At 47.0% G+C, this 27,137-nt stretch overlaps 10 protein-coding genes across 12 annotated transcripts; 6 read left to right on the forward strand and 4 right to left on the reverse strand.

Annotated features, from left to right (window-relative positions):
* Positions 1 to 816: 816 nt before the first annotated feature.
* On the reverse strand, positions 817 to 2,794 carry PV09_05992 (uncharacterized protein; the record flags this gene model as incomplete). The annotated part of the gene is made up of 4 exons (XM_016359567.1): positions 817 to 2,315; positions 2,363 to 2,488; positions 2,535 to 2,658; positions 2,711 to 2,794. The coding sequence occupies 4 exons, from the start codon at positions 2,792 to 2,794 to the stop codon at positions 817 to 819; spliced, it is 1,833 nt and encodes a 610-aa protein (XP_016212403.1).
* A 687-nt stretch (positions 2,795 to 3,481) lies between these two features.
* Positions 3,482 to 4,420, forward strand: PV09_05993 (uncharacterized protein; the record flags this gene model as incomplete). Its single annotated transcript, XM_016359568.1, has 1 exon — positions 3,482 to 4,420. One exon carries the CDS (start codon positions 3,482 to 3,484, stop codon positions 4,418 to 4,420), a length of 939 nt encoding a protein of 312 aa, XP_016212404.1.
* A 186-nt stretch (positions 4,421 to 4,606) lies between these two features.
* PV09_05994 lies at positions 4,607 to 6,845 on the reverse strand. Of its 2 annotated transcripts, XM_016359570.1 has the most exons (6): positions 6,637 to 6,845; positions 6,577 to 6,590; positions 6,413 to 6,526; positions 6,159 to 6,363; positions 4,914 to 6,103; positions 4,607 to 4,859 (listed from the first exon to the last, which is right to left on the reverse strand). In XM_016359570.1, exons 1-6 carry the CDS (start codon positions 6,807 to 6,809, stop codon positions 4,720 to 4,722), a joined length of 1,836 nt encoding a protein of 611 aa, XP_016212406.1. In that variant the 5' UTR covers positions 6,810 to 6,845; the 3' UTR covers positions 4,607 to 4,719. The 2 variants fall into 2 exon arrangements, with proteins under 2 accessions (XP_016212406.1, XP_016212405.1); XM_016359569.1 differs by having other exon boundaries at positions 4,607 to 6,103.
* Positions 6,846 to 7,258: 413 nt separating this feature from the next.
* Positions 7,259 to 8,231, reverse strand: PV09_05995 (uncharacterized protein; the record flags this gene model as incomplete). The annotated part of the gene is made up of 3 exons (XM_016359571.1): positions 7,259 to 7,434; positions 7,492 to 7,807; positions 7,869 to 8,231. The coding sequence occupies 3 exons, from the start codon at positions 8,229 to 8,231 to the stop codon at positions 7,259 to 7,261; spliced, it is 855 nt and encodes a 284-aa protein (XP_016212407.1).
* Positions 8,232 to 11,410: 3,179 nt separating this feature from the next.
* On the reverse strand, positions 11,411 to 12,369 carry PV09_05996 (uncharacterized protein). The gene is made up of 3 exons (XM_016359572.1): positions 12,299 to 12,369; positions 11,931 to 12,242; positions 11,411 to 11,876 (listed from the first exon to the last, which is right to left on the reverse strand). Exons 2-3 carry the CDS (start codon positions 12,100 to 12,102, stop codon positions 11,731 to 11,733), a joined length of 318 nt encoding a protein of 105 aa, XP_016212408.1. The 5' UTR covers positions 12,103 to 12,242; positions 12,299 to 12,369; the 3' UTR covers positions 11,411 to 11,730.
* Positions 12,370 to 12,551: 182 nt separating this feature from the next.
* Positions 12,552 to 14,902, forward strand: PV09_05997. Of its 2 annotated transcripts, XM_016359573.1 has the most exons (3): positions 12,552 to 12,893; positions 13,009 to 13,887; positions 13,939 to 14,902. In XM_016359573.1, the coding sequence occupies exons 1-3, from the start codon at positions 12,718 to 12,720 to the stop codon at positions 14,858 to 14,860; spliced, it is 1,977 nt and encodes a 658-aa protein (XP_016212409.1). In that variant the 5' UTR covers positions 12,552 to 12,717; the 3' UTR covers positions 14,861 to 14,902. The 2 variants fall into 2 exon arrangements, with proteins under 2 accessions (XP_016212409.1, XP_016212410.1); XM_016359574.1 differs by lacking the exon at positions 12,552 to 12,893 and having other exon boundaries at positions 12,952 to 13,887.
* Positions 14,903 to 15,350: 448 nt separating this feature from the next.
* On the forward strand, positions 15,351 to 17,231 carry PV09_05998 (uncharacterized protein; the record flags this gene model as incomplete). Its single annotated transcript, XM_016359575.1, has 4 exons — positions 15,351 to 15,590; positions 15,638 to 15,714; positions 15,764 to 16,769; positions 16,824 to 17,231. 4 exons carry the CDS (start codon positions 15,351 to 15,353, stop codon positions 17,229 to 17,231), a joined length of 1,731 nt encoding a protein of 576 aa, XP_016212411.1.
* An 875-nt stretch (positions 17,232 to 18,106) lies between these two features.
* On the forward strand, positions 18,107 to 19,229 carry PV09_05999 (uncharacterized protein; the record flags this gene model as incomplete). The annotated part of the gene is made up of 4 exons (XM_016359576.1): positions 18,107 to 18,310; positions 18,366 to 18,815; positions 18,864 to 18,965; positions 19,018 to 19,229. Exons 1-4 carry the CDS (start codon positions 18,238 to 18,240, stop codon positions 19,227 to 19,229), a joined length of 837 nt encoding a protein of 278 aa, XP_016212412.1. The 5' UTR covers positions 18,107 to 18,237.
* A 2,120-nt stretch (positions 19,230 to 21,349) lies between these two features.
* PV09_06000 (uncharacterized protein) lies at positions 21,350 to 24,239 on the forward strand. The gene is made up of 2 exons (XM_016359577.1): positions 21,350 to 23,242; positions 23,296 to 24,239. Exons 1-2 carry the CDS (start codon positions 21,596 to 21,598, stop codon positions 23,788 to 23,790), a joined length of 2,142 nt encoding a protein of 713 aa, XP_016212413.1. The 5' UTR covers positions 21,350 to 21,595; the 3' UTR covers positions 23,791 to 24,239.
* A 212-nt stretch (positions 24,240 to 24,451) lies between these two features.
* PV09_06001 (uncharacterized protein) lies at positions 24,452 to 26,732 on the forward strand. The gene is made up of 2 exons (XM_016359578.1): positions 24,452 to 25,991; positions 26,047 to 26,732. The coding sequence occupies exons 1-2, from the start codon at positions 24,879 to 24,881 to the stop codon at positions 26,536 to 26,538; spliced, it is 1,605 nt and encodes a 534-aa protein (XP_016212414.1). The 5' UTR covers positions 24,452 to 24,878; the 3' UTR covers positions 26,539 to 26,732.
* The last annotated feature ends 405 nt before the right edge of the window (positions 26,733 to 27,137 follow it).

A 27,137-nucleotide genomic window follows, 5' to 3' on the forward strand; every position in this document is an offset into this window, starting at 1 on the left:
CCTTATTGCCTTACTCCTAGCGATCATTTTGATCATTATTGAGCGAAATGATCGCTTCTGCCAATCGGCGTTCCCTTGGTCGTTAGTCATTGGTCGGCGCGCTCATTTTGCTCAATACTGAGCGAAATGATCGCTCCTACCAATCAGCGTTCTCCTGAATCTACTCACGTGTTACTTCGTAACAGTGTCATAGGGGTGACCCCATGACACCAGGCTTATAACTATCAATATCTGTATAGAAGATCATAGGAATAATAAATAGTGCATAAGTAAGATTATAAACCTACTTAGTTCATTATATGCTGTCTTGACTGATGGATTATATAGTTATTCTCCTATCCCCTACCCCTGGCTCTCCTCTCTTATCTAGCCAGCGTTTGCTTATGTCACGTGATACTTGGTATGTGCTTAGACTGACACTAGACCTTAGGCTTACATTAGTAAGGCTAGTCGGTATTGGGATAGTATTCCTAATAATAAGCTAGGTTAGGGTTTAGAAAATCACTATGTGTTTCCAGGAGGCAGAAAAGCGACGCGATTCAAGATCTTTATATAAGGGCTGATAGGGTAGATAAAAAAATATAATATGATTTTAGACAGTCACTTATATATATATAGGAGGAAATTGAAAATGTGACGCTATTCGCAGCACAATACTTGAGTAGGCACCTACATGCGATATAAATTTTGGAATGAAAAATTTTTCCCTGATACATTAACTAACCATAAGATTATAGTATTAAATATTTCACTATAACTACCGTCAAACTCCGTTTATCTACTACCCATGACCAATAGTGTCCTTTTCCCTAAAAGCTATAAGCGACAAAGCCGATGGTGAAGCTTGTCAACAGAATCCTTCAGCGCGGAATAGGAGTCCATCGCTGCAAAAATAATGAAATCTGGTCTAGCGATGACGAATTTGGTATTTTGTCCAATTCGTCTGACAAAAGATTGGCCTGTGTAGAAACGGAGCAAGTCTTTGCCATGTAGCTCTTGTAATGATGCAACTCTCATAATCTTGTCAGAGACTAAATCATCAGCTCTTGAATCCACAGAGGCCCTAGTGCCGTTATCAATGAGACAAATAGAGCTCTCCGAGAGGATAGCCGGGTTTAGTCCGGCAGTTTCGATAATATATTTTACTCCGGAGAGATGTTTTTCTGGGTTTGAGTCGATAACAAACAGTGTGAAGATGGATGTTTGCTGAAGGAGAAGTTTGTCAGAGAGAAAAGGGTCGCAATGGTTTGACACCATGTAAACCTGGGCTAACCTCCGCCCACCATTCATTTCGGGAAGGTAGAATCCATTGTTCATGTGTCGATATCCGCTTCGATCCGTACTAACACTCTCTCTCATCGCTATTCCACTCATGAATGGGGTTGAGTTCATGATGGAGACCATTCGGCGGAGAGTAGAAAAAGGGAACCTGTCTTCGCCATTGACCAAGATGCCACTGCTCATTGTATATCTCATACTGTCATAAACTCCTTGCTGCCTCTCCAAACTCCATCTCATAAGCAAATCTTCTGCCAAGTAGTTCGGAGTTTTGGAGAGTCTCAAGATTAGAGCCAGTCTCCAGGCCAGACCATGAGCATCTCTTATCCCACAGGCAATTCCTTGACCACCAAAAGGTGGGAAAACATGTGCTGCATCTCCAATGAGTATTGTCCGATTGTGAAACCATCTGTTAACGACCTTGTGAGCAAATTTAAATGGACGACATCGAAGAATTTTAATGCAGTCGAAGGGAAACTGTACTTCAGGCTGGCCTGCCGTAGAAATGGATCGCGTCATCATCCCTTTCAGATGCTCTATCATCATTTTATGTGGATCCATAGAGTCGTTCCAATCAAGCACTTCAATTTCGTGCCTCCAGAGTCTATCCTCATATGGGCCAAACCTTCCGCAAGCAACTGGAGTGCCGGGAGGACTACAAAAGTGCCATCCCTCGGGCCAAAACAGATCATAGACGTCTGAGGGCGTGTATCCCAACTTCCAAAGCGGGAAATCTGGGTGCGAAGATTTCGTTGGGAGGGTAATTTTTAGATTCGCAGCGATCCATGTACCTTCGTAAGGCAGAATCCCAGTCTCTTGGACAATTCCCACCTCGGGTTCAAGAAATCGCTTGCGAACGGTTCCCTTCTTACCATCCGCCCCGACAAGCCAACAGCATTGGATTTGTCTTTCAGAGTCAGAGTTTTCTATGTAATTTATAATAACTCTGTCATCCTCCTCAACTCTATCGACCACTTCGCAACGTAGTCGAAGACTGCAGTACGGTGATTCGGCGATGAGTTCACGTAATACTTGCTCTTTTGAGCCGTTAGTGCCACGTCGTATCTAACACATGAAATAGTACCTAATTTCGTCTGTACTTGTAAGATACCATCAGGCACAGTCTGGCAGAAACTGTCATCGTTCGGGTACATTTTGAGGAATGGTGGTGAAGCGAGTGCTGTTCTGTGGTAGTTGACGCTTGGAACAACTATAGCCGGTCAAGAGGTGAGTTATCTGCTGAATTTTCATCATACCATGTCCGATTTCTTTCATGCGATCTCCAATTCCAATGTTATGGAGAATTCGAATTGCATCTTGAGCTAGATACACGCCGCGGGGATCTTCTGTAACCTTCGCCTCTTTTTCAAGGATGATCGACTGCGAGAATTAGTCGGAATGGGCATGCTAGTAGCTAATACGAAGAACTTACTTGGATTTTAAATTGTGCTAAAGTTAATCCCAATGAGAGTCCAGATGGGCCCGCTCCGACAATCACAACTTCAGTATGTTCCATTATGGCTCTTGACATTCAAGATTTCTGATGCTACAGATTGGTGCAATAGACTTTTGGTATATCTAAATTGTAGGTTAGAAGTTACTCCACCTTAAGATGGAATCCCCTAGAACTAATTACGTTTGTCCGACATTGCTGTCTAACAAAGCACGCCAGCTGCGGAAGATCCTCTAACAAGCCACATGGGCAGACAAGTTCTCTAGTCTAGTCCATACTAATGCAAAATTAAAGTTCGAGGCCAATTTTCAAAGGCACTATAATGAAGTGGATTCATTAGCATCCTATTGGGATCGAGGAGATAGATTTTGATCTTCCGAGTGCCAGTTCCTCCGAGGGATATCTTCTGGCCGAGGACAATTGCACAGGGATTTAGATATCTCATGATGAATAAAAGAACACAGATAAGCCTTTAGAATATAACCAGACTTCTTGAAGCTTCTGAGCGGAGGATTAATTGAAAAAAGTTTTCTGAATTGTCAAAGCTTGCAGGAAGCAGCCTCCGATCGAACGACCCATACCCTCCCCTCATCCCGCATCCCGCCGCCAACCCAACCCGAAAAACAAAGTGGCGCATATCCTGACCATCCGGGGACTCTAATACACCTAAAACGCAATTCTGAGCTTTTTACCTCTAATTTTTATGCTCCCGAAGCCTAAAAGAGCTTCTCAAAAGATCTAGCAGGCATAATGACCTCCAAAGATCAGTGGATTGTTACCGAAGGAGCACCACGGCTAGCTGCACGTGTGTATGAGCCAACCAAAGGAAATGTTCCATATCCTGTGGTGATATTTGCGACTGGTCTGGGAACAGTGAAAGAAAACAGAACCTCCTCATTCGTGAAACCATTCGCGCACGCAGGCTACGCATCTGTAACTTTTGACTACGCAACTTGGGGAGAAAGCGATGGCGAACCGCGACATACAATTCGACCAAATGACCAGTATCGCGACATGTGCAACGTTGTTGCTTGGGTTCGTCAGCAAATGCAATTCGATTCAGCTCGGATCGTTGTATGGGGATCAAGTTTTGGAGGTCTTCACGTAACGCGTTTACTCGCAGAGGATTATGAAATTGCTGCTGGGATATCACAATGTCCTTGCGTAGACGCCGCATTAGCATCAAGAATGAAACCATTCACAACCACATTACGAATTGGATTTTGGGCCGTCCTAGATCTTTTGGGCTCTGTGCTTGGATTTGATCCGATCTACCTTGCCTGTGCAAAAATGAAGGATGACAACTATCAAGGTCCAGCTCTTATGGAGGCACCCGATGTTGCTGAAGGCTATGCTCTGGTAGTCAATAATTCGAGCAGTCCATTCAAGAACCGACTGACCGCCCGATCCATTCTCTCGTTTCCAGCTGCTAGACCAGCGTTGTTGGCTGACAAGATTACTGCGCCATATCTAATAGTCGTTCCAGAATATGACACAGTTGCACCTCTAAAGGCTGCGCAGGAAGTTGCCGAGAAGGCGAAGAACGGGGAACTAATCACTGTTCCAGGTGGCCACTTCGACTTGTATGATGGCAAGATTGGATTTGAAAAGAATATCCAGGCCCAACTGCAGTTCCTCCAAAGTAAAGTGCCGGCAAGAATCTCTCCAAACATCTTCATGTGCCAATAGAGAGTAGGTTGTTTCAATGGATGTAATTCGGCGAAGTTATGTAGTCTTTTACATCCGGATTATCATGTCCTAGTTTCCCATGCGTTGCGAGTGCTTCGATTCACTGACCTTAGCTTTCGGGTGTGTCATAAGAAACTTGTTTTTACCAGAAGAACAGTAAATTTTCAAAATTATGATAATCGAATCATCGTTTATTGCTTCAGCTTTTTATTACAATGTTACACAGCACCTTGCATGTTATGTCCAGTTAGTCAGACGACATATACTAATATCCCCAGTCCATTGAAGACTATCAAAGCTCAAAACGCACATACTCGATTGCTCAGCAATTTTGAAGTCCACTTTTGGTGCAAGGGCAAGTTTAAGTGGCTCATCATTGACTCTACCTCGGTTATGTTCAATTGTTGCGGAATGTTCTCAGATGCCTGAAGAAACACCGCTGGGCTAAGTTTAGCATCACTTGGTATCGAGCTGGAGTTTGCGACAAACTTACATTTTAGATACTTTGGAAGCTCCCAGAAAGAAGCAAACTGCTCAATGAAGAGCATGATGACACCTTGATCAGCCTTTAACTTAGCCAGCATCTCAGAGTTCGTCCCATTCATGCATTTTGAGTGAAGGTGCAATATGCTCATTGCTGCAAATCCAATAAAACAGACCGCCGGGTCCACACTTAGCGAATGGAGACTGTCCCATTGCTTAACCACGGAAACTACATCTTCGCAATACTCCAGGGTCCGTTGCCAACGGTCATTACGTTCTTCTGCATCAAACACATTAAGGGGGAGGAACAAGAGGATGCGAGCAGCATGAAGGTGTAGCACACATATCAGTCTCGCATGGTACGCGGAGCTTGATTCGTTGCCCAAAACGTTTCGAAAAGGGTCCAAGAATCGTGGTGGGAGAGCAAGCCTTATCGCAGATAGATGTGCGTCCAATGATACCAGGCGATTTCTAAGCTTATCGGATGGATTTTGGAATACCAGACGCTGCAGATGTGCTGCCTCGTTTAGAATAGCAGTTGTGACTATATGAAGATTCTCGTTTACCATGGTGTTGCTACTCGTGATAGCTTTGACAGTATTCCAAAGGAACTCTGGATCGTCCAGGTATATTGCTGGCTCCATTTCATTTTCTATGTGGACTCCCATCGGTCGTGGAAGTGCAGTTCTGATGCTCTCGCGCTCTAGAATGAGAGGTGTTGCCGCTGGGATGTTCGAATACGAGTCCAGACAGAATATGAACCACCATATCCGTCGCCATGCCTCAATCTCATCAGAATTCGCGCAGGCAGAGATTACCGAAGGCACTTGGTGAGGATTGTCGATCTGATTTAGTCCAAACTGATATGCTATACGAGACAATTTCCCTATTCTAAGCCATGAATCTTGCCCTGGATATTGATGGAAGATATAATAGGCAAGTAAACAAGCCAGCTGGAACTGGTGCAGCGAAGCCATATTCCGGGAGTTCTCTAACAAGTTTAGACTTGCAAGCATGGTCAGTGTATTTTCAGCTGCAGCAATGGCAGTCTGATCGCCTCGTTTAAGCAGAGCAGTAGATATGCTAAGAATTGCGAGAAGAAGATTGTTATCCACAGTGCCAAGGTCATACATGAACTGGAATGTTTGCTGGTCAAATATTCGAACGGACGGATGAACATAAGTAAAGAAGAGGTTGATACTGCCGAAGGGAATCAGCGTAAAGATTTCATAGTCGCACTTGGCACTTTACGCACAGTTCCTTCTCCTCTTCTGTCGGTGTCGGCGTCACTAGCAGGGTTCGCTCAGAGTCGACAGCATCATCGGGGTAAAATGCTGAGTTCGGGAGCTGCAAGAAATCTTCATGCAAGTAGTCTAAGCTGCTTGAAAATTGCTCGGTTGCCCAGTCAGCCATCAAAATCTCTGGTGTTGAACCACTATCCTGTGGCAACGCTCTAGTTGCTAGATTACTTGTTAGAGGATATGGACCAACGGGGAAGAGCAACGAAACCTTTTTGGACACGCTTTGAGCCTTTAGAAGGACCAGGCTTCCTCCTTGTCGCTGAATATATGCATGGCAAGCCTGCTTCTTGACAGCGAGAGCAAGCAGGTCTTCCTTGGCTGCCTAGGATAGCAGTCAGTCAGGGTTTGTCAACTGGAGGTGCGTCGCAGTACATTTGACCTTCTTCCTATGCCTGATTAGCGAACAGTTTCTAGATGGGCAATTTTACGAACTTTATGCACCGTTCACACACGCGAGTGAGTGGGGCTTTGCCCTCGTTCCGCGACAAGCTTGGAGGATTTTCGGCATGTTTTCTGTGGGGCTCATTCTTCTGCTCGTCACTGTCTCCGCCGGAGAGATCAGCTAGTGTCATGTACAAGGCGTGTGGTATCTCCAGTCCATTCATATTGTGTGCCACACCAGTGTATGCGTTAGAAGTGAGAGAAACCGAGGTATTGAAGTTGTGTTGGTCGCCAGGTAGACTTCTGATGGGGAACTCTAAGCGAAAACGGGCGCGCGTTCGTCCGAGTTTGCAGGCCTGAAGCCAATAGAACTAGCTCGCTCGCAAGCTACGCTTAGAACTAGGGGCGCGGGCGACCACTGATACATGCTTTGACCAAGAACAGATTTGCCTTAAACACGCTGGATTGTAAATATCGGACAAAAAATACGTGTCCTGCAAAATGTGGAGTCAATAGACTGAGGCATCCATCAGTCTGAGGCAATGGAATTGATCTAGTTGTCTATGTTTGACAATACAGGCTGATGTTTTTTTGCATGAACAAATCCAGGGTCCTCTTTTAATTTCAAGATAGCGTCTATCGTAGATGATTAAAAATTGGGATAGATTAGTCCTTATATAACCGTCCTGGCTTGAGCCTCAAGCACAATCTCATTACGAAGAACACCAATAGGCTGTACTTCTACTTCAACAACATCTCCCCTTTTAAGTTGGCATGGAGGCTTTCTGAAGACACCCACTCCAGCAGGTGTTCCTGTCATGATGGCCGTACCGGCTGGGATTGTGGTGCCTGCGAATCGTCATATTAGTGATTCAGTAATCCGTTTTGTCATGCTAGATGACTAACCTTTGCTCAAGAAGCTTATGAGATTCTCTGGACTATGTAGGAAGTCAAACTTGCTAGATTGCATGACATTTCCGTTCACCCGAGTCTCAATACGACAGCACTGTAAATCAAATTGCTTCGGGCGAAGCAACACTGGCCCAATAGGAGCGAACTTGTCGAATGATTTGGCGTATGTGTATTGCCCACCACCAGCTTTTGTGCTTTGGTATGCTCTTGCAGATAAGTCATTTCCAATTGTGTACCCAAGAATGCACTCCTTGGCTTTGGGAGGAGCGATGTTCTTGACTGTTTTCGAAGTAACGATCACAAGCTCACCCTAGAGGACATGGTCAGCTGCAAGTCAAAGATCGTGGTGATTATGACGGTTTAAAGATCACCTCGTAGTCAAGAAATGAATCGAAGAGGAATTGGGGAACTTCAATTCCTTCGTCTGGATTTGATAATGCGGTTGGTGGTTTGTACCACATCACTGGGTACTCCGGGACTTGAATTTTTGCTTCACGAGCATGATCTCTGTAGTTAACGCCTATACATATTATGGGGCTGTTTGGATTTGGAAGCGGAGCGAGGAGCTTTTTAACAATTACTTCGGTTGCTTGCTCGTTCTGTTCAAGAGATTCAATGCTCTGGAATCCTTGAACAGTCTGTCCAACCGTAGGAGATTGCATCAGTGTATTCTCAGCCCAATATATTCCTCCGGTTGTAGCCTCGAATTTGAAGATTGAATCCCACATGTTCATAAGTTTGGATTAACTTCCGCGAGTAAGTTTTCAGATGTATAACAAGCTATCATCAAGGCCTCCGTAGTCAAAGACGTCCTTGAAATGGGCAATAATTCGGTTCTTGGTTTAGAGAGATATTAGTCCCCGAGAAGAATGCTTCGGGTTTGAATGTGCTGCCGACTTTAAGAAAGGTATAAGTTCTCAACACGTGCGTTGTTGAGTCAGTGGAGTTTACTTCTCAGCGCGGAACATCATGGAGATTAACTTTCAACCCCATCCACGAGTCGACGTCATTTCCATGATCTTATCGAATTATCTATCTTTCGGGCTGGAATTTTTCGAGCTAAGATCACTAAAGTATCCAGCGCTTTTGGTGGCGAAACCCTAGGAACGCGAGATACTCCGCGGCGAAATTCTCAAATCTCTCCGTAACGAACAATAGTACCATAGAGCAAGAGATCAAGCTAGCCGTGCGACTAAGCATAGCCTCGGATGCATTTGATCAGCGTATTTAAATATTATTCAATGATTTATTCACACTGCAACATGTGAGGAATAGCTGAAACTATCTATCGTTTGAGAAAAATCTGCTCACAATGTCCGCCGGGCTTCTCGTGAATGTTCTGAGCTATCTTCCTCAATCCTTCCGAGACTACATTGTGCCTCCAATGCGAATTCCTGAGAATCCCAATAATCCTTCGAAAGTACAACTAAGTCGAATTTCACATGTTTACTTTGAGCATGCAGACCTCGAGAAGTTTCGGAAGTTTGCGGTAGACTTTGGATTTGTCGAAGTGAAGCAAGAGAATGATGAAAATATCTACTTTCGTGGATACGGCATTGATCAGTATGTCTATGTTGCACGTAAGAGTAAGAATGGACAGGGGAAATTTAATGGGGCAGCGTTCGTAGCAGCCTCAGAGGAAGAGTTTGAGAAGGCGATGAAGATTCCAGGCGCTTCAGTCCGTACCCTTGATGAAGCCCCAGGAGGTGGGAAGCTCATAACCTTTGCTCGCCCGAACGGGACTTTCTTTCACATTCTATTCGGACAAGAAGAACGTAAAATTAGTACGAGTAAAGAGCCTTCCGAGACCCGTGAAGCTCAAGGCCCATACAACCTTCCATTTCATAAGCCGAGGCTAGGTGAGTACTATTTCATACAGATATCTGATTTCTCTAATATTTTGAAGGAAAATTCCAAAGATATCATTCTGGGCCGGCGTTAGTACATAAATTAGGTCACTTTGGCTATGTTTGCAAGGAATTCGACACAGAGCTGGACTTTTATACGTCTAACTTCAACTTTGCGCACTCTGATATTCTGTACCATCCGGCCTTTCCCAACGTAGATGTCATGACCTTCATGCATCTTGACCTAGGCGAGGAGTACTCAGATCATCACTGCTTCTTCATACAACGAGCGCCACCGGGAACTCGAAGGACATACGTCCATCACACATCGTATGAAGTATCCGACTTCGACACCCAGCTACTTGGACACAAGTGGTTGGCAGAGAAAGGCTGGACAAGCGTTTGGGGAGTGGGAAGGCATATCCTAGGGAGTCAGATTTTTGACTATTGGGCAGATCCGACAGGATTTAAGGTTGAACATTATGCCGACGGCGATCTTGTGAACAAAGATACGCCAACAAAACGGTCTGAGGTTGGTCCGCTCTCTGTTTGGGGCCCTGAATTGCCCAGAAACTTTGGAGACAATGGAGTAAGATATGGTTTCATGAAACTGTAAAATTATTTACAAAGACATCAAAAATATTTGTGTTATCCTCAATTTTACGAAACTTCTGGTAGTTACTCAGCTTTCAACAGTGCAATGTTGCCGTGTTAGGGCTTCGATAAGAAAGCCAGAAGATGGAGGTGTCGAAAAAGCGAGTTGTTCACTCCTGAATACTGTCGGATACTTAATGTATCTGGGAAAGTTGACAGCTTGGCCAAAATGTCTCCAGACATAACGGAAAAAAGAAAACATGAAGCAAAGCATATTACTCTTCGTTATTGCAGACACATATGCAGAGTGATAGGAGCTTTCTAAATTCCTGGCGAATACATAATCGCTTCAGAGTAGCTATAGACCGGAAATACAGTATCATCGCATGCTTATCCTCGATAGTGCATCAGGGGGTCTTCTTTGGTTGATTGTTCAGACGAAGCAGTGCACCACACTCCTGGCATGGCTGCAAAAGGCACGCAGTTCTAACCAAACGATATTCATAGCATTTCACTCGGACCTGAGTGGCGACAAGTAGGGCAGTACTCTGTCTGTACATTATATTATTAGTGCGGATGATATTATGAAGAACAGCGAAAGAGTGGATGTGTATCTACCTCCTTTCCTGAAGACCTAAGACTCAGTTCCACACGGCCCAAGCGATCTCAAGACCGAGGACGCACAATTAACTTATGGTTTTACTGAGATCAAGTTGGGAGCATTTCTTTCAGTCTGTGGGCGGTTAATCTCAAACAAACAAATCTAGACATTTCGAGTCACTGAATTCTTTGAAATCTTCATCTACCGCGACGAGAGGCTATTCTCGCAAATTCGAAGATCTACTGCTTATTATTTGCGCTTGAAGATGTGGAAGAAGTGTACCATATCAGTATTTCGCTGACAGGGAGATGTATTGATTACATGATGGATTATACGTCAATAAGTTCTGCTTTTAGAAAGCGTAAATTGATCACGCTAGCAGCAAGATATTATTTAGACTCGCGATAGAATTATGAAGATGAACACATTACGAGCGGAGACGCTCAATGGAGTTACATAGCCCGCGGAGCAGCTATTTTCAATATTTTGCGATGTTTCTCGTTATATTATAGACATGATAATCTTAAGATCTTATTATAATGCATCTATGAATATGATTACTGGCTTCGATAGATAAATTTTGAGCAAAGAAGAGCATTTCTTCTTATTGCAAGTGCTCATTCGGAATTTCAGCCATCCGAGATGCTACGACTGGTCCTTCCAGACCATTTCGTCAGCGCCTTAAAACAGTTACTTGAATCTTTTGGGGACAATACGAGACTCGCACGGTAGACGTACAGGATGAATTTTGTCTAGGTGGTTTAAAAGACATAGAACGTTCGCAGAGCACTGGGCGAGTTGTCTTAAACTCTTGGTCGAATATGTAGTCTCAACAGAGTGGCTCCCAGGACTTAGCGGCCTTGCCATTAGCTTTTCCAACGTACTTGGTGAACATGAGTTCCGTGACACATGTCGCAACTTTAAAATCAATATATTTTCGAGCACTGTACTTCAATCTGAGCAAGAAGAATTATACCATTCTACGATATAAAGGAGCTAGGATGACGCGATGCTTAGCAAGCCAAGTTTACGACATCATCTATCTCCATGTTGAGCTGTCCAAATAGCTATATTTCATCGTAGTATTCTAATATCTTTCCCCTAGATACCAATAACCAACAATTTGTTCGCATTCACCAAGCTTGACGAGAATTTCAAAACCTGACAAGCCAATACTTGTCCGCTCAGCTCTTAGATCGGTTCATAACCACCTGTGCGATGTGCATCACGGTTGGAGAAAAGGAAGTAAATAATGACGCCTCCGATTGGGAAGATAAAGACGAGAAGTGCCCAGAGAAGTTTTTGGGGTACAGTACGGTTAGACTGGAGGACCTCGACTGCAAATGAAGTTTAACACGAGCATCCAGCATGAGAGGCCCTAGAATACTCACGCCAGACAATAATGTCGAGCACAAGAACAATGAAGCCAACAATCCCACCGCTAACACCATAATGCCATGGTCGCGCGTGGTTCTGAGTGTTAAGTGGAGCAGATGCGGCGAAGGACACGGTCAGGAAGAGTTGTAGGAGCAGCCGGATAGCCAATTGAAAAGTGGTAGCCATTTTCAATGATGGTAGCTGCTGCTAACAGTGATTAGTTCGGTATATAATAGATATCTGTTTGTACCGCAGTTGGTCGGATTTGAGGAGTGAGAGTTAAGAGGAGAGAAGCCTGGAAGTAAGCCGTAACCTAGTTCAAAAACCTACTCGACACTATCAGCCTAATCAGCCTATCAAGGGCAAGTGCAGCATCGCGCACCACAAACCGTCACGCGATAAAAAATCGGAGACGATTGGCTTTCTTAGTGCGCTGCGTCATCATGCCATAACTTGAGGCGCATGGCCAAGGCGAAATGGACGAACTTGTGAACGAGTGTGAGGGCGAACTGCCGCGCTAAGTCACATGATATTACGTCACTACTTGCCTTGGTTCCTCAAATGTGCCGAGTGGGGACATCTCGGATTGCGATGCGAGATGGAGGTGTATTGTAGTTCAAAAGGAGTCTGTTTGGCTCAGAAGTGACATTCCTCTGATTGCTGTTACCGAACAGCATTGCCTTGCACCGTCTTTGAGGCTCCTGTTGCGGAGCTTGGCCAGATGATTGGGCTGCTGCCAAAGCCGACCGCAAAATCCGCGTTGAAATCCGGCGGATTTCGTGTCCAAAGTCCGTCACTATTATGAAGTCCAGAAAGCGTAGCCACTGCAGAACGTATTTTCTATGGATAATTTCCTACGGGGTCCGTGTACATAATTCCCTTCTAGACATGGCCTCTTCCTACGGAAAGGCATGCTTGCAGTGCACTAAAGCCAAGGTCCGGTGCACATATCGTGATGATGCAGGACCATGTGAAAGGTGGGTGCTTTTCCCCAAAAAGAATCTCGCAAGGCAATGCTGCCACGCAACCATTACTGCTTTCGTTATCTTTGAAGCGTGAATGTTCAAAGCTAATTAGCCCGAACTTTGATAGATGTACACGCCTGCGGAAAGAATGCGAACCCGTAGCCAGAATTAGGGTTACGAAACGGGCACGCTACGCAGACAATCATGTCGCACTTGAAGATAAGGTGAATATGCTTGTCGAATTGTTGAAGAAAAACCAGACAATACCACGCGATGCTCTGAACAACGACGCTTTCTATCTCAATGTCGGAGCCCAAAGGACTGCACCAGAGCCAGCCACTTGCCAAGTCAACACCGCGGAGAACTCCAATGGTCAGCAGCGACAATCTTCCGACGCAACATCGACACCATCTCGAGGTGCGTCAATGGAGTCGTGCTTGACAGCCACCAGCTCGAGTTGTATTACTGCAACTCCGCCAGTGTATGAGCCTTCCTCAACATCTCTAGAGACAGAAGAAGAGCTTCAAGAAGTGCTGGAAACCTATAGGCGCACGCTCTTCCCTTATTTCCCGGTTGTCTGGCTTGGACCTGAAGTGACGGTTGAATATATGGCCGCCAATCGCCCCATGTTGTGGCTCATTTTGCGCGCAATATGCTCGAGGAAACTTTCTCGTCAATTCATGCTTGTTGCTCAAGCAAAGTTTCTCATCTCCAAGTCCGTTGTCGTCGAGGGCGAGCGAAGTTTCGACACTCTCTGTGCCCTCATTTTGTACGCAAATTGGGGTCAATTTTTTTGTATGAAAGCAAATCTAAGTCCGTGCATACAATTGGCAATTGGCCTCGCAGGGGATTTGGGCCTCACAAAACCAGCACCACAGACTTCACCTGCTGTTATGCTGAATTGGACTAAACGAGGGTGCCCAAAACCACCACAGGCTCTTGTTCCCAAGCTCCGAACTATGGAAGAACGCCGAGTCGTTCTTGGTCTATTTCTGGTGAGCTCCATGTAAGTCACATCTCCCTCGCTTTTTTCGATGTCTCCTTTAACCAGGTTTAGCTGCGCAAACTTCTTTCAGAGAGCAGAGCCTATGCGTTGGACATCGTACCTAGAAGAATGCCTTCAGCTTATTGCGGAAGCCAAAGAGTACCCGAGTGATGAGTTGCTTACCATGCTCGTTAGAATTCAAATTATTGCAAACAGTATTGAAGATGAGGGCTGGACTGAGGTCTATCCAATCTCCGGAAAGAGTCAACGAATGCCGCGGCACTACTTCAGTCACATATACAAGATGCAATTGGACGACTTGAAACGATCTATCCCGTCACATCTTGCTGACAACTTGACTCTCAAATTCCATCTCCTCGGTCTCGAAGTCACAGTCCATGAACAGAGGCTCGATCTGTCCCCAATAACATCAGATCTTGACTCGATGCAGTGTAAGGAGGGGCTGTGGTCGTGCTTTGCAGCCGTGAAAGCGTATGTAGAAGCCATGTTTGACTCTCCGGGTTTCACTCCGTTCAATTTTCTGTATATCTCTGTCGGCATATACGGCCAGTTAGGTCATTGTCTCGTTGCGCTATTTCGATTAAGCACTTTCGAGGGACATAATGTACATTGGGATCGGCGACGTGTCATCGCTGAGTTAGACTTGGCAGACGTTGTGAGGAAGTTGGTATACATGTATGAGGCTGCACCAATCGCGGCAGGTATAGACACGACTGACGCGGGTGACGCTGAAACACAATGGGATCACGGGAAGAAGATTATGTTGACTACGGTACTTAAATGGTGGGAAACCAAAGTGCGGCCCTCGATAGTGGGCTTTCCTGGACAGTCGAAGGAGAGCATCATCTGTTGCGCAGACAACTTCGGTGGCCCAGCAAATGGAGCGGATCTCGACAGCATGGACTTCAATTTCGAGACTGAATCGTGGTTTAAAGATATTATCGACAGCGGCTTTGATTTTGGGCCCTTCTAGCTACGTATCTTCAAAATTAATTCTGTTAGCTCGTCATATAAAGCGCAGAGTATCTCAAAACATCGACTCTTGTTTCGCATGAAGCTTTTGACTATAATGGTGCACTAGCAAACAGGTGAGCATGTCAGACTAGCCTTCAAAATTGTCGGCCAGCAAAACTAGATAAGCTCAGCCGCTTTGTAGGGGAAGTTTTTGAAAACAAATAGTTTCCACATATGATCTATAGTGTAATAAGTGAAGTTACTCCAACTTGGTCAACTGCCCGATCTCCGACGGAATTCAAAAGCACATGATTTCCGCTCTGTCGAGATATGTCTAAAGCCATCTTGACTTTTTGTGTCCCAGAGAGCAACAAATTCTTTCGTTACAGATTTTCGTCATTTATTATACTTAAACCGTCCGAGCAATTACTCGACGAGCAAGTTCGCTTTTGCCAATTTATTTTCGGAAATATAAGGCGTGGGGCTGCCGTCAGCCAAGCAGCATCGATATGACCGACTTGAAACAAAAAATTGGCGAAGTCAACATTGAGCAAACATATGTCGCAGCATGCAGTGTTGTTGAAAACAGTCAAGACAGATGCAAAACAGGCGAAGGTATCTCGATGCCTGCGGAAGAACAACCCAATATGGAGACGAGCTACATAACAGGGATTAAATTATGGAGCATGCTTGCTTCTTTAGTTTTGGTCTTCTTTTTGCTGCTTTTGGACATGTCTATCGTGGCCACAGTACGTATACTACTTATTTGCCAAGATGATCCTGATTTAACATGTAGGCAATTCCAAAAATTACTTCACAATTTCACTCACTACATGACGTTGGCTGGTACGGAAGTGCTTATCTTCTATCCAAGTACATTGTTCCTATTCCTTGGGAAGTAATGTAACTAACCTCGAGTCAGCTGCGTGCTCCAACCACTAACGGGCAAGATTTATGTCCGGTTTAGCACGAAAAGGACCTTCATAGCCTTCTTCGGCCTCTTCGAGTTTGGATCACTTGTATGTGGTCTATCGCAAAGTTCCAAAATGCTTATTACCGGCCGCGCAATAGCGGGTATGGGTAGCTCCGGATTGATGAACGGAGGCATTCAAATGTGTTACTTAGCGATTCCCGCTCATCGGCGTCCTATGATCATGGGGGTTCTTATGTCATGCTCCCAACTTGGAGTCCTCTGTGGCCCGCTGCTCGGAGGCTTGCTAACTGAGTATTCAAGCTGGAGATGGTGTTTCTACATCAATCTTCCCATCGGCGCACTTGCTACCATAGCCATGGTGTTTGTGAACGTTCCCAAGGCCCTCACAAAGGAGATGGCAACAAATGTTGAAGATCAGAAGAGCAGAATCAAATTTCTACTCTATGATCTTGACATTGCAGGATTCGCGCTATTTGCGAGCTTTTCGGTCATGGTCGTACTTGCTCTCCAATGGGGCGGGGTGGATTATGCTTGGTCTAGTGCAACTATTATCGGTCTGTTCGTCGGTGGAGGATGTTCGTTGCTGATTTTTGCGGTTCATCAATACCGACTAGGAGACAGCGCCATGTTCCCATGGTCTGTTGTTCGACAGCGAGTTGTTTGGTCGAGCATGGTGACGATGTTCTTCTTCTTCGGATCGCAAATAATTGGAAACTACTTCTTACCAATCTACTTTCAAACCATACGGAACGCAAGTCCTGCAATGAGTGGAGTCTATACGCTTCCCTCCATATTCAGTATGATGGCAGCATCAGTTGGATCTGGTGCGCTTTTGAGTCGATGGGGATATTATCTGCCCTGGGTTATGGCATCTGCGATCCTGGCTGCAGTCGGCAATGGCTTGCTATCAAGTTTGGGATTGCACACATCAACGGTTAGATGGGTCTGGTACCAGATTATTCTTGGCTTCGGTCGAGGTTGTGGCATGCAAATGGTAAGATCACAAACTCGAAAAATTTCCTTTATTCAGTGGTTAATGCAAGTTCAGACAATCGTTGCTGTGCAAACAAACTTGCCACCAACTACGGTTCCCATCGGACAGGCCATGATAATCTTTGAGCAGTATTTCGGTGGTGCACTCTTTCTCGCCATTGCACAAGCTCTATTCAACGGCAAATTAGATATGGGCTTGACGGAGTACGCTCCTCATGTTGATGCTCAGAGCGTGATTCACGCTGGTGCCAGTCGCGTGCGAGATATAGTGTCTTCTGATGACCTGTCAGGAGTACTTTTGGCATACAGTAAAGCCATAAATTCCAATTTCTACTTGGCAGCGGCTTGTAGTGCCGTGACAGTACTGACAGGTCTAGGCATGGGTTGGAGAAAGGTGGAACGAAACAAATCTGCAAAACATGCGCGTGCGACGACTGGAAAATCTGAGGCGACCGACAAGTAATAGAGGCGCTACAGGCTTTTTCATCCTTTCCACCTAAATTATAAAACTAATTCGATACTCAAAAGAACGTTATGCTACGATGTATATACGTAGCTCAAATGTTGCTACAAAGCCCATCAATAGGAAGTCCGGAAGATTTTGAAATCGCCTGTGTCTTAACCAGACTCAACGCTCTCATTTTCACAACCACCCCCGAGAGTAGACAACCGAATCAAGGCTTGTATATTCTTCGTAATTTTTCTTTCACGGGCATGTTATACTTGGATAATTCGGAGTGCTTCATCATTGTCCACGGGTGTGAGATGACTTTCTGTGTCTGTGTATCTCTTCAACCTCCGCAGCCGAAAGGAAATAAAACTAATGTATGTACATATTCAAATTTTAGGAAAGAAAAAATCACACTAGGCATTGCATAATAGTGTGATTCTCTTTATGCGCAATTGTTCAATCTTCGCTTACTGACTGAAGATCTGTACCTGCCTTACGCGAAAACAGGGCTTTCCTCAACATTCTCTTAAGCTGATCTTGGTCCAAATCTTCCCTTCTTAAAAATTTGCATCTATTTGCTATCATAATTTCCCTCTCTTATGAACAGCTGTTGATGTCGCTTCACAATGATAACCCGAGGTTGAAATTTCTGCAGAAATAATAGAAGCTACTCCCGTGGACTCGCTGCGGAATGAAGTTCATATTTCTTGCCTTCGACATGTTATATTATCGAACCTTATTTTGATTGACACTTAAATGTCAAAGGCGTAAAAAAAAGGTTCAACAGAACTTCGGCATCACGACTCCGGACTGCCGGCTGCTCCCCCTTCCCCCGCACTTGCTCATGTGGTCAGGTGTGACATTAACCGCAAGTGTTGTCCTGCAGTGTCCGAACGAGGCCCAGAAATTTCCGGAATTTTAAAATGGTTCTGTCTTTCCAATAAGCTCGACTCGTCAAAAGTCGTGGTTCTTCCTCATAGCCAGATTATTGAGCGTAACCCCACACAAACGGTCTCCCATGGGCACGCACACAGAGACAGTAGAAGGAAGAGTTGGTGGAAAAATTGCCATCGTTACCGGTGCCAGCAACGGTAGCCTCCTTCGGAGTTCACTTTTATTGAGAGGATTTAGCTAAGCTGGTCATAGGGATTGGTCGTGAAATAGCCCTCTTGCTGGGAAAAGAAGGCGCGACAGTAGTATGTGCTGATATCTCTCCAAAATCCCGAGATGGCTCAACTGCCTCAACGCATGATGCTATCGTAGAAGCTGGTGGTAAAGCCGTCTTTCAGAAAGCAGATGTCACATCTGAGACAGATATGGCTGCGCTCGTTGATTCTGCTTTTATGCAGTTCGGCCGACTCGATATAATGATCAACAATGCAGGGATAGCACTGGAAAGTGGTGCGCCAAAGTCGATCTGGGAATACGACGAGAAGGCCTTCAATCTCACGTTGGATGTCAACGCAAAAGGTGTCTTCCTCGGCTGCAAGCATGCCAGCAGGATCATGAAAGATCAGACCCCCGGAATCACAGGGGATAGAGGCTGGATCGTGAACACAGCCTCGATCCTGGGCTTGATTGCTTTACCTAATACAAGTATGGCAACGACTCCTCTGTATTGAACATTCTGATTAGAATTCGCAGTGGCGTACACGGCTTCTAAGCATGCGTGTGTCGGCATCACTCGAGTAGCAGCACTTGACTGTGCTCCACATAGAATTCATGTGAACGCGGTTTGCCCAGGATGTAAGTCGACCTCCTTTTTGTTTTGGGGTGTTCACTTCTAAGGCACTTTCAGTCATCGCTACGGACATGACGCAACATGTTCGGGCCAATGCAGACAATTACGCAAAAATCTCAGCCATGCACCCGTTCGGAGGTTTTGGCAAGCCCGACGACATTGCGCGGGCAGTTCTATTCCTCTGTTCGCCGGATAATACCTATATGACTGGTGGTCAGTCCGCAAAACAGCATGAGGTAGTGCCCACATTAACGCGCTTTGCAGAGTAACCAATACACTTCGTCACTGTTCTCCCCTTTCTTTCCATTGTCTGCCTAGAGCCTGGGCTTGTCCCTTCCACGGATGAGTGAAGCTTAGGAAAGGTCGTATCGTGATCTAATTGGTTTGGTCGTAAAGAGGAATAGACATCTATTTCTGAACTCGCACATCTAACGTGCAATAGGGACTTTGCTGACATGCGACGGGGGATACACCGCCATGTAAGAATCATAACGGCGGTTTTATGTAGGCTTGAAAGCCCTAGGTGTCAACTGCCAAAAATTTTGCATTGCTACAGTCTTCATTATCTAGTCAATGCGAAGTTGATGTGAAATTTATGCTTCCTGAAGTCTTCGTGATTTGTAAGATATCGCAGGTGCCTGCCTGAGGATATGATGAATGATGAGTAGGCGTAATGCTCATCGTTCTTGTCAAGTCGACGTGCCTCCATAATTAAACCTAGCGAATGTACTGAAGCACGTAGCATAACGCCTTTCAGTGCGAAATTCGTTAAGCTAGCCCCTTTTTGAAATCGGAGCATTTGTCTAGCGTCAGTCGAGAGCATAGCAGGCTGTCGGCTAAGCCAGAACACACATCACAAGGATATAGTCTGTTTGGTACTAAGACATTGCGATACTCGGTTCAAAGAATGAGCAGGAAATGTGAATATGGGATGGTTAAGGGCGATTGACGGAAAGATTTTGATAACAGAGGATCTTAGCCCCGCATCGTAGACGGTAAAAGTGTTGTAAGCCTTGAGAAATTTGACTCGGCGTCTATGCAAGGCCCAAGCCCTAGACTGAGGCACTAGGAACATTTTAAGCGAACGGACAAATTTGTGTCTCCACAACGAGGCTATCGAAAACACGCAATGCAAATTATTCACAAATGGCTCACTCCACGTTCGGACCGAGTGTGATGCGAGTTTTGTTAAGCTCAAATTTGCAGGTGGAAGTCATCATCGTAGTGAAGATCGACCGTGCCAATTGCCTACCACGGACGTAAGGTCAGTCAATCTGAGGCAAAGCTGGTGTTGAGGATCATCGGATCATGTTACAAAAAGAGTAAACAACGAAAGTCGAACTAAGACAGCAGCTGGTGAACTTTACATAGGGCAGCATCGATAAGACGTAGTTCGCGCATTGACCGATATTCTAGAGAAGTTGTGCATTCGTCCTGTTCTCTATGGATCGTACGCCTGCTGAACAGGTGTACCTGGACTCGCAATTATACTGGTACTAGTCCAGCTACGACTGCTGCTGTTGCCATCACCGTCGCCGCCAGAGCCAAAACACGTATGCAATGGCGACTACGGAGCACCTCTGGGACAATCTAGCGCTATGTCTAACGCCATGAAATCGGATGCGAAATGCCGATGATATCAAGCATGGCCGATCAACACGTTCTCAGCTCTTCATTTTGCAAAGCCACGTCGTTGCATACTTGGAAACTTCGGCCGCTCTTCAGTTGCGCCACAAGCGTAGATCAGAGACAACTGAGAAGCGCTCAACAGGGGCTGAACCCAAAAGCGGCATAAGGTCTCCACACACCTGACCGAGCGTCTCCGCTCTGACCGTCACTCGCTACCCCTTTAAGCGACTCTGAAGCCACGCGAGGAGCAAATTAACAGAAGTGACGCCAGGAGCCACGAGGGGGATCAGCGAAGACCTGGCTGCTGATCGAAAACCCAGATTTTGTTCATCGTCTTGCTCAGATGCGATCCAAGCCGGCTGTGGCGAGACTTTGTCTCCTACTGTACTCACACCCTGTTAGCTTTGCTGGCAGGTCATGGTCATATTCTGCCTTGACATTCGTCTCTTGATCGCCCTTTTGATCGAAATCTACCGGTGTGGGTCATCCTGCAGCGACGCGCGGTGCTGAGCATATATCCACAAATGTTCTTCAGCAGCGGCGACGCCGCAGGATATACTTGTACACAGTACTTTAATAAGAACGCTTAGCGTGAACGAACATGGCCAGATTGGCTTGAGTGGCGTCTTTGCGATTCGATCGAGCAAGCAGACCAGGCCAGAACGGATTTGGTCGAGATTTCTTCTGTGGGTCTATTTTCGACTCCTCGTACGCCGTACTTGGTGCGTGGCTGCTACCTTTGCGCTTTTTAGTGTTTTCACATCAAGAAGCGGGATGAGCTCCATCTCATGAAGGCTGTCAAGCCGCTAACGCAGGTACCATAGCTGTGGCATTCTCTAGTTTAACGTTGGCCTCTTGCCACCACCACTTCATAAACAATGTGAGCCTCCCTCTGCCAGCGGCTTTTTTGTCCTCTGACAATTCTTCCCACCCTCTTTCCGCAAGGACTGCCACTCGTTTTTCAGTTAGTTGTCCATTCGTTTTCGTCGTTTTTCAGTCGCTCGTTATGGCCGCGCTGCCTCTCACGCTCTTTTTAGGGTTGGTCGCTCCCTCGATTGCGTCCAGCCTAAGCTGCATTCCGAAGAGAGTGACGGTGACAACCACCGTATGGGTTGATCAGGCTACGGGAGCCTGGGAAAACGAGGCTGCGCCGGCTACTACTGCTACCTGGACGTCATACTCCTCGTGCAACGCTGGTGATGTCGTCACAAAGAATGGGCAGACATGGACTTTGACCGAACCCACTATGTGGCCCGTGACCATCACAAAGACAGGCGATAGTGACTCCGGCTTATGGAACTATGATGGTGCTGGAAGCTACACTACAGCTACAGAACTGTATACATCTTGGTCTGTCTGCACTCCTGGCCAAACGGTAACGCACAATGGGCGAACCGAAGTTCTCTCCACAACGAGCTTGTCCAAGTGCATCTACACTACAACGCGCACATGGCCAGTCGGTGGCAACAGCCATCCAACCAGTGCATATGGTGGTGAAAACGGAAACGGTGGTAGCTATGTTAGCGGCTGGCCATCAGGAGGTACCGGATACAATGCTTCGCCCAGCAATGGTGGCAGTGGCCCCATCAACAGCGGTGTCCCATCCGGCCCTGCCAACAGTGGTGTTCCTTCTGGCCCAGCCAACAGCGGCGTCCCATCCGGCCCAGCCAACAGTGGTGTTCCTTCTGGCCCAGCCAACAGCGGCGTCCCATCCGGCCCAGCCAACAGTGGTGTTCCTTCTGGCCCAGCCAACAGCGGCGTCCCATCCGGCCCCGCCAGCAGCGCTGGACCAGTTGCATCGAGCAGAGGCAGTGGTCCTGTAGGCGCAAGCAGTGCTGCCCCGTCTGTCTCGGGAAGCGCACCTGCTTCTGGCCCAAGCGGCCAGCCTGTCAGCTCTGGACGACCCCCGCTGAGCTTCTCGTCACTCCGCTTCTCTAACTCCAGCTCCTCCATTGCTCCAACATCCTCGCAGTCCTCCGTTGTGTTACCATCTACATCAGCGTCGACCACGAGCCAAGGAGTAAGTTCCAGCTCTGTATCAAGCGTCGCCTCGCCTGCAAGCACGGCAAGCTCGGTGGGATCCAGCGCAAGTATCTCTGGCAGCTCAGGGATCAGCAGCGCACCTTCGAGCACACCTTCAAGCTCGACTCGTGGCCCCATCAGCTTCTCATCGCTTCGATTCTCGAACTCGAGTTCCTCCGCAGTTGCTCCATCTACTCAATCCTCGGTTGTGTCGCCAGTTGCTTCGCCAGTCCTCACTAGTAGCACTAGCAGTGCTTCGACTCCCACTTCGGCATCCAATGGTTCACCAAGCGCACCCAGCGCGTCAAGCACGAGCTCTGGAACGAGCAGCGTTCAAAGTGTCAGCTCCGGAACTAGCAGTGCTCTAACCACGAGTTCGTCTTCCTTGAGCAGCTTGTCTAGCGCTAGTTCGACCGTCTCTAGCGCTTCGAGCAGCTCCGGCACTGGCAGCTCATCCACTGTCTCGTCGTCTTCATCAACCATCTCCAGCTTCAGCAGCTCGTCCACCGTCTCGTCGTCTTCATCAACCATCTCCAGCTTCAGCAGCTCGTCCACCGTCTCGTCGTCCTCATCCACTATCACCAGCTTCAGCAGCTCGTCCACAGTCTCCTCCGCGACGTCGTCGTCTTCGGTATGTTGACTAGCCCCAAGTGGAAAAAGTACAGCGCTAATGATTCTTTGTAGTCACTGTCGAGCAGCTCCTCCTCTAGCGTCCAATCATGCCCAACTGGGACGAGGTACTATCTTCGGTCGTCGGCCAATGGCAAGTATGCCGACGTCAACGTGGATGGGAACGCTGTTGGACCAGTCATGCAATTTGATGCCGATTCCATAGGGAATGCCGTTGTTTTTGAATTCGCCATGTTGAATCTTGATGACACAACGCCTAAATGCTGCCTCCGACAGTATGGGACTTCGTTTTCACCATACGTTATGATGACTAGCGATGCTCCGGATGATTCCTACTTTGCTATCCTTCGGCAACCGACGGATGATGATCATGGTTATACGCCTGTTCCTCTGACGTGCTCTGTGTCGGGTGGCGTTCTGTCCGCTTACCTGAGCAGCTTCCCCAGCTGGAACCATCTGAACTATTTCAGTGGCGGAAGTGGAGAGATGCTTCTTGATAACGGAGATTTTGGAATGCCGGCGGCAAATATTCAACTCGTTGCCGCGTAGAGAATCGGGTAAGCCGATGGGATTGGACGTCGCATCCGAGTTACTTCTCGGCAATTTCGTTTGGCATATCAAACGTCATTAGTTTTAATGTGTATTGTTCACTGCGCTTGCAATGCAGCCTTAGAGAAATACAGACGTTCGAAGAACACCAAGCGAGCGAATTCAACCGTTCGACTGATTCTCACTCTATTTGACGTACTTTTCCTTCGTCTCCATGATGGTTCCATGTCGCATGACGGCGCAGGCCAACTGTAGTATCGAGCACCGAGCGGGACAATAGACGTCCAAACTATGGCCTTTCAAGGAGGATGTATCGTCGATCCTGCGTACAAGCTTACTTCCAGCCGACGAGGGAAGTACGTAGATACTGAAAGACTCGCGTAAGTTAGGGATCGTCATTACTTATGGCTCAACACGATGAGGCAACAGAACGATGAGATGAAGTAGCCCTAGTAACTATTGATCAGTATTTGCCAAGGACCATGTCCCCTTGTAGCTCTAACTTAAAACCCCCTAACCAAGCGCCATTTTTAGCAGCCTTCCGCTCGCTGGACGAATCAAGACTTCGACCCTTTTTCGTTCCTGTCTGATTCTGGTGATACATCATTGCCACGAGCATGGATGAAGCGGAGTTTTTGTGCATCTGCAGGGAGACAATACGAGCGAGCCGGTCATCCCCATAGATCCTCATCTTGGGCAATCGTTTGGCATATTTCTCGACCTCCTTTTTCTTCTACCCAACTTTATTTTTTGCACTAACTCGCTTTCATCCACATACTCTGCTTTATACGCGCTTTTTCTTCAACCCGTTTTCCTCGCATGCACTCTCTTTAGCTCTCTCAGCCCGAGCGCAGCTCTCGACGATTCTACTACAGCCACCATCGGGAAGTTTGGTCGCGCTTCCTGCCTCGCCTTTCGATCCTCTGCATACACCGCAAACTGTACCGGTGTAGCACATGAACTCATGTTTTTTCCACAACTCTGAACAGCTCACGAGCTGCCTGTCCTCTGCTACCGATGAAAGCGTTGGGCCAAACAATCTAATACCTTTTTTCCCCTAGTTGCGCCGTTGCCCGGCTTTTAGCGCAATGCCCGTCAAGCTCTCTCAGAATATTAACAGCCTGCGCGCCCGTCGATTTTTCATTTTAGCTATTGTCACCCTATCTATAGTCTCCTTTCTTTATTCTGCAGCGGACACAGCATACGTGTCTGAAGTGAGAGCGCATCTATCGTCATGGCCGAACCCCTACTCATCGACCTCGTCCACTTCGTTAGTCGAAGACAAGACGCATTCCATAAGACTGGATCCCAGATGTGCAAACTTAACGGGGGCGGACGATGTACTTCTCGTTATGAAGACAGGATCCAGCGTCATTGAGAAGAGACTGCCAGTTCATTTCAACACGACATTTCGTTGCACCCCACATTTTCTCGTCTTCTCTGACATGGCCCAAAACTTCAACGGTCTAGAGATTCACGATGCGCTCGACGAGCTCTATAAATATGTTGACATGTCCAATCCCGACCTCGCGTACTATAAGTACCTGAAGGAGACGAGCGAACGGAAAAAGAAGAAGGAAGGGAAACAGCATCAGAACAAAGCAGGCGACTGGAGTCGGTATGAAGAATACCACTACGAGCCGGAAAAGGACGATGAGATTGAACGTCCTGAATTCCGGGAAAGTGATTTGGCTTGGGAAATGGACAAGTACAAAAACTACCCGATCCTGCGCAAGAGCTACGCCATGTATCCGGATAAAAAGTGGTACATGTTTGTTGATGCGGACACATCCATCATGTGGTCCAACGTCCTTACTTGGTTGCAAATGCTGGATCCCACCAAGCCCATTTACACAGGCTCGCAAAACTGGATTGGCGACGTCGAGTTCGCTCATGGCGGATCCGGCTATATTGTATCTCAAGCAGCAGCTAAGATCTTGGCAGACGAGGATGAGGAGCAGACAAAGGCGCATACCAGTTATGCCGAGGGCCAATGCTGCGGAGATATGGTGCTGGCGCATGCGTTTCATGACAATCAGATCGCGCTCAACGGGAGCTGGCCCAACATACAAGGTGCTAGGCCAGATACCTTAGATTACGACGAGTTCAAATGGTGCCATGCCGCGGTTACGTTTCATCACACCTCACCTGAGCAGGTCGAGCAATTGTGGCAGTTTGATAGGGAAGTAGGACTTGTAAAGGTGCCGACCACTCCGCTTCCTGCCGCACTTTCTGCGCGTGTGCTAACATCTCTAGAATATCACGTACTCGGACATCTTCTGGAAATTTGTACAGCCGTCTTTGCAACCAGAGGCCAACGAGTGGGACTGTGGTGGCGAGGATATCTTGTATCCTCCAAAGCGCTCGCGCGAGGAATTTGAGGCCGACCCCGAGGCGTCGTGGGAGCCGAGTCCGGAGGAAGAGGCTGCCGTATTCTCATTTGAGGGCTGTCGCGATGCTTGCCAGCGATACGCCGAATGTTTTTCTTTCGTATACCGACCGAACGTCACGAGCGAGGGCCAGCCTTTAGACACTTGGCCCGGGCAATGTGGACTGAGGATGGAGACGATCGTGTTAGGGGAAAAGAGTACCGAGGGTCTTGACGTCGGCAGAGGAGCCGTGAGGAGCGGGTGGGAAATAGAGAAGATCCAGACGTGGACTCGTGAGCATAGCTGTGATCAGGCCAAATACATTACGTGGTGGGGCGACGATGGCAGCTTGGAACCTACGAGCGAAACGAGCTGGTAGTGTGACGTTGTTTAACCCACGAATCATCGGTGGATGCACGAGATGCCAGATCGTCTGGAGTTTGTTGACAGAACAATGCAACCATGGCCCTGGCCCCAGCACACGATCCAATATATATGTATATTCATAATTCTAATGGAGAAATGTGGTCTCGTCATTAGTCGTGACGAGAGATTTTACGAACACAAAAAGAAGAGAAAAAGGACCAACTCGAGTTGCCAGATTGTGTAAGATTGTCCACGGCAATGTTGACTTGGCCGTCCAATGCAGTCCTCTGATCGCTTAGCTGCCGATGCTATCGAAATCTTCGCGACAGAGTCCAAGCTTTTTCGGAGTGAAAGCTGCTGCACCAATCGTAGGTCCACGAGGAATAATGCTGGACAGCGAAGTCAAAAGCTTCGTACAGGGACCTTTCAAGTCTCTCGATGCAGAAAAAGCGTCTAACTTGGTTACATGGAGAGTCAAAGAGCGCCCCATTTGTCACGTCTGCATACGACTTCAGGTGCTCTGGGTACCCCCAACGTCAAAGGCCAGATGCCACGGCGAAAGGGGAAGGCTGTCTCGCTAGGAAGGATCAGCTTTTGATGAGAAGGCTTATC

This window comes from Verruconis gallopava, assembly GCF_000836295.1.
Source record: "Verruconis gallopava strain CBS 43764 unplaced genomic scaffold supercont1.20, whole genome shotgun sequence".
Lineage (NCBI taxonomy): Eukaryota > Fungi > Ascomycota > Dothideomycetes > Venturiales > Sympoventuriaceae > Verruconis > Verruconis gallopava.